The sequence below is a fragment of the Cebus imitator genome, unplaced genomic scaffold (genome assembly GCF_001604975.1).
Source record: "Cebus imitator isolate Cc_AM_T3 unplaced genomic scaffold, Cebus_imitator-1.0 Scaffold112, whole genome shotgun sequence".
In the NCBI taxonomy this organism is placed as follows: Eukaryota; Metazoa; Chordata; class Mammalia; order Primates; family Cebidae; genus Cebus; species Cebus imitator.
The window spans coordinates 3,744,959-3,748,137 of record NW_016107427.1 but is presented as its reverse complement, the minus strand read 5'-3'; the positions used below and the strand labels follow the sequence as shown (position 1 = coordinate 3,748,137).

Here is a 3,179-nt window from a genome sequence, read left to right as displayed (position 1 = left end):
TTTTTTTTTTAAATCTGTTGGCATTTTTTACCTTCTCCCTTTAGGTACAAAGGATTCCCTTCTCGTGATTATCCTAAGATTTAAGGTTGTTCTCTTTGCCTCCCAGGGTGGTTGGTGGCAGGTTCCCTTGCATTTACTTGATTCCAGGCGCCTCTTTGATAAGGGCCTGAGGGCATCTCATTCTGCCAGTTTACCTTGCCACCTCAATGAATCTCTAGTTGTGAGTCAGGTATCCCTACACAATTCATTTAAATGGCTATGGCATGGCCTCTCTGTGGAAGCTGAAGGTGTGGGCATGTCCATTTCCGATGAATTGCAAATGGGGTGCTGGGCACGCGAAAGGAGGCAGGAAATTCAAGAGGCACAGAAGGAAGCTAATAACTAATTACACTGACTCCATATTTACGCCTAACATTGGGGGCGAACTCTTCTCTGAAAGTCATAAACATTCAGGTGAAACAAAGCTTCCGTTTCCCATCAGCCTAACGCTGGTATGAGCGTTGGCAGGGGCGGTGCAGGATGGCCAGTGAGCAGTGGAGGCCGCGTTGCCGGCAGAGAGTGAGGGAGCTGGGCGCGTGGTGCGGACGCCGAGGTCGCGAGCTGAAGAGCTTTAAAACGCCCCAAAACACAGGAATACCAATGAACCAAGACCAGGCTGTGCCCCTGGGCAAGGTCTCGGATTTAAGGCTGCGAGGACAAGCGGAAAGAAGTGCGAAGAGGTTGGGTGCGCACTCACGCTGCTGCCTCTGATTGGTGGCTCTGATATGGGGCGTGGCCTCGAGCGCGGCGCGTAGCCCCACTGGGGATGCGTGCGCAGGCCCACGACCATTGCTCCGCCCCCATCTGGGCTGTGATTGGCGCACTCGGCCCAAGGGGCGGGTGTTCAGGCGGGGGTGCGCGCGCAGCTGTTGCGTCCCGGACTACGGCGCCTGCTGTCACCGCTATGGCGGCCCCACTTTTGCTGCAGCAAGGACGAGCCGGGGCGCTGAAGGTAAAGATGAGCCTGCCTGGGCTGGCTACGCGGCCCTGAGCCCACGTAGGGAATGGGGTGAGGGGGCGCGGTGCTGGTCAGCCCAGGCCTCTGCGCGACCTCCAGCCCTCCTGGTTGGGCCAATGACTCCGCTCCCTAGGCCCAGGACTGAGGGTCATGGGCCCAGGCCCGGTGTATCCGGCGAGCGTCCCGGGGCTCCCCCATTCCCTTCCGCCTCCGCAGCTGTCCGAGGCCGGCGTGCCCAGTGCAGACCGCCCTACCACCCCGCGCGGTGATGTCCCCCGCTGGACCCGAGTCACCTCGGGAGCTCCTGAGGGCTGCATGCCTGGGCGGCAGACAGGGGTGGACGTTTCCAGGTGATGCTGCCGCTCAGCCGGGGTCAGCCGCTGTGCGGCCTCCCGCCTGGCTTCTTTAAGGACATTGACTTCCCCATTTAGCCAAGGGAGGATATGAGAGAACTGTCAGGGACCTGGTCGACCCAGTAGCTTACTGACAGCTGTTGAGAAGCCAGCTGACATGACCTGACCCGTGAAAAGGGGAAGGGCCTCTTTTTCTGCAAATGAAAAGCTAAGGCCACGCCGGATGCGGGCACTTGGGGATTTTGCCTGTAATCCCATTACTTTGGAAGGCTGAGCCAGGCGAATCACTTGAGCTCAGGAGTTCAAGACCAGCCTGGCCAACATGGCAAAACCCCATCTTTACAAAAAATACAAAAAATTATCCAGGCGTGGTGATACATTCCTGTAATCTCAGCTATTTGGGAGGCTGAGGTGAGAGGATCCCGTGAGCCCGTGACTCGGAGGTCGCAGTGAGAAGAGATTACGCCACTGCACTCCAGCCTGGGGGACAGAATAAATAAATAAGGCTAAGGCCACTTCATTATCTTATAAACTTAAAAATGGCTGTTACTGCAAAAGCAATAGCTGTTCCCTTTTTTTTTTTTTTTTTTTTTTGAGATGGAGCCCCACTCTGTAGCCCAGGCTGGAATGCAATGGCCCGATCTCAGCTCACTGCAACCTCCATCTCCCGGGATCAAGCAACTCATGCCTCAGCCTGCAGAATAATTTAAAAGTACATATAGGGAGGGAAATACATTGGCAGTCCACAGTTACTCCTTCAAGCATCTAGTTCTTAACGATTTTTATCAGCTTTTATTCACATAAGCACATGTACTCATGCTTACAATCACCCACATAAATGTTTTAATGTTTTTATGTGCACATACAGGCACCTCTGTTCTGTATCCAGCATCTAGAACATTGTACTGTCTCACACTTAGTAGGCCTTAGTGAATATATGCCGAGTGATTTGGCAAGATATAAAATGTAAACACTTATATTGTAGACACTTTTGAAGCAGTTATTATATACCTACATCATTTTAATGGCCAGATAGTATTTCTTCTATTCTATTTTCTAAGTACAGGAAAACATTTTACAAAAAGAAACATAGGGCCCTGTGGGTGGCTCATGCCTATAATCCCAGCACTTTGGGAAGCCAAAGCAGGTGGATCACCTGAGGTCAGGAGTTTGAGATCAGCCTGGCCAACATAGTGAAACCCCATCTCTACTGAAAATACAATAAGAGCTGGCTGCAGTGGCTCGCACCTGTAATCCTAGCACTTTGGGAGGCTGAGGCAGGTGGATCACCGGAGGCCCAGAGTTCAACACCAGCCTGATCAACATGGTGAAGCCCCATCTCTACTGAATACAAAAAATTGGCCGGGCATGGTAGCGAATGCTTGTAATCCCACCTACTTGGGAGGCTGAGGAAGGAGAATCGCTTGAACCTGGAAGGCGGAGGTTGCAGTGAGTGGAGATTGCCCCACTGCACTCCAGCCCAGGCAACAGAATGAGACTCTGTCTCAAAAAAAAATGTAAAAAGATACAAAATAATGTGCCAGATGTGGTGGCGCCTGCCTGTAATCCCACCTACTTGGGAGGCTGAGGCATGAGAATCACTTGAACCCAGGAAGCAGAGGTTGCAGTGAGCCAAAATCACGCCACTGCACTCCAGCCTGGGTGACAGAGTGAGACCCGTCTCCAAAAAAACAAAAAAGAAAAAAAAAAGAAATGTAGTAGTATTTTGTAGGTTTATCAGTAATTAGAGACTACAAAAGAATATGCACAGCAGAACATCTGGTTGGAGTTTCATTAACCCAAATTTTTTTTTTTTTTTTTTTTTTTTT

At 51.2% G+C, this 3,179-nt stretch overlaps 1 protein-coding gene across 2 annotated transcripts in view; it reads left to right on the top strand.

Annotated features, from left to right (window-relative positions):
• The first annotated feature begins 856 nt into the window (after positions 1–856).
• The window catches only part of NDUFV3 (NADH:ubiquinone oxidoreductase subunit V3), a 17,064-nt gene continuing 14,741 nt past the window's right edge, over positions 857–3,179 (top strand). The window contains exon 1 of one of the 2 annotated variants that reach the window (XM_017538570.2): positions 857–991. In XM_017538570.2, the coding sequence (XP_017394059.1) occupies positions 944–991 (48 nt within the window). In that variant the 5' untranslated portion in view covers positions 857–943. The remainder of the gene's footprint in view (positions 992–3,179) is intronic. The other variant, XM_017538569.2, reaches the window with a different exon arrangement.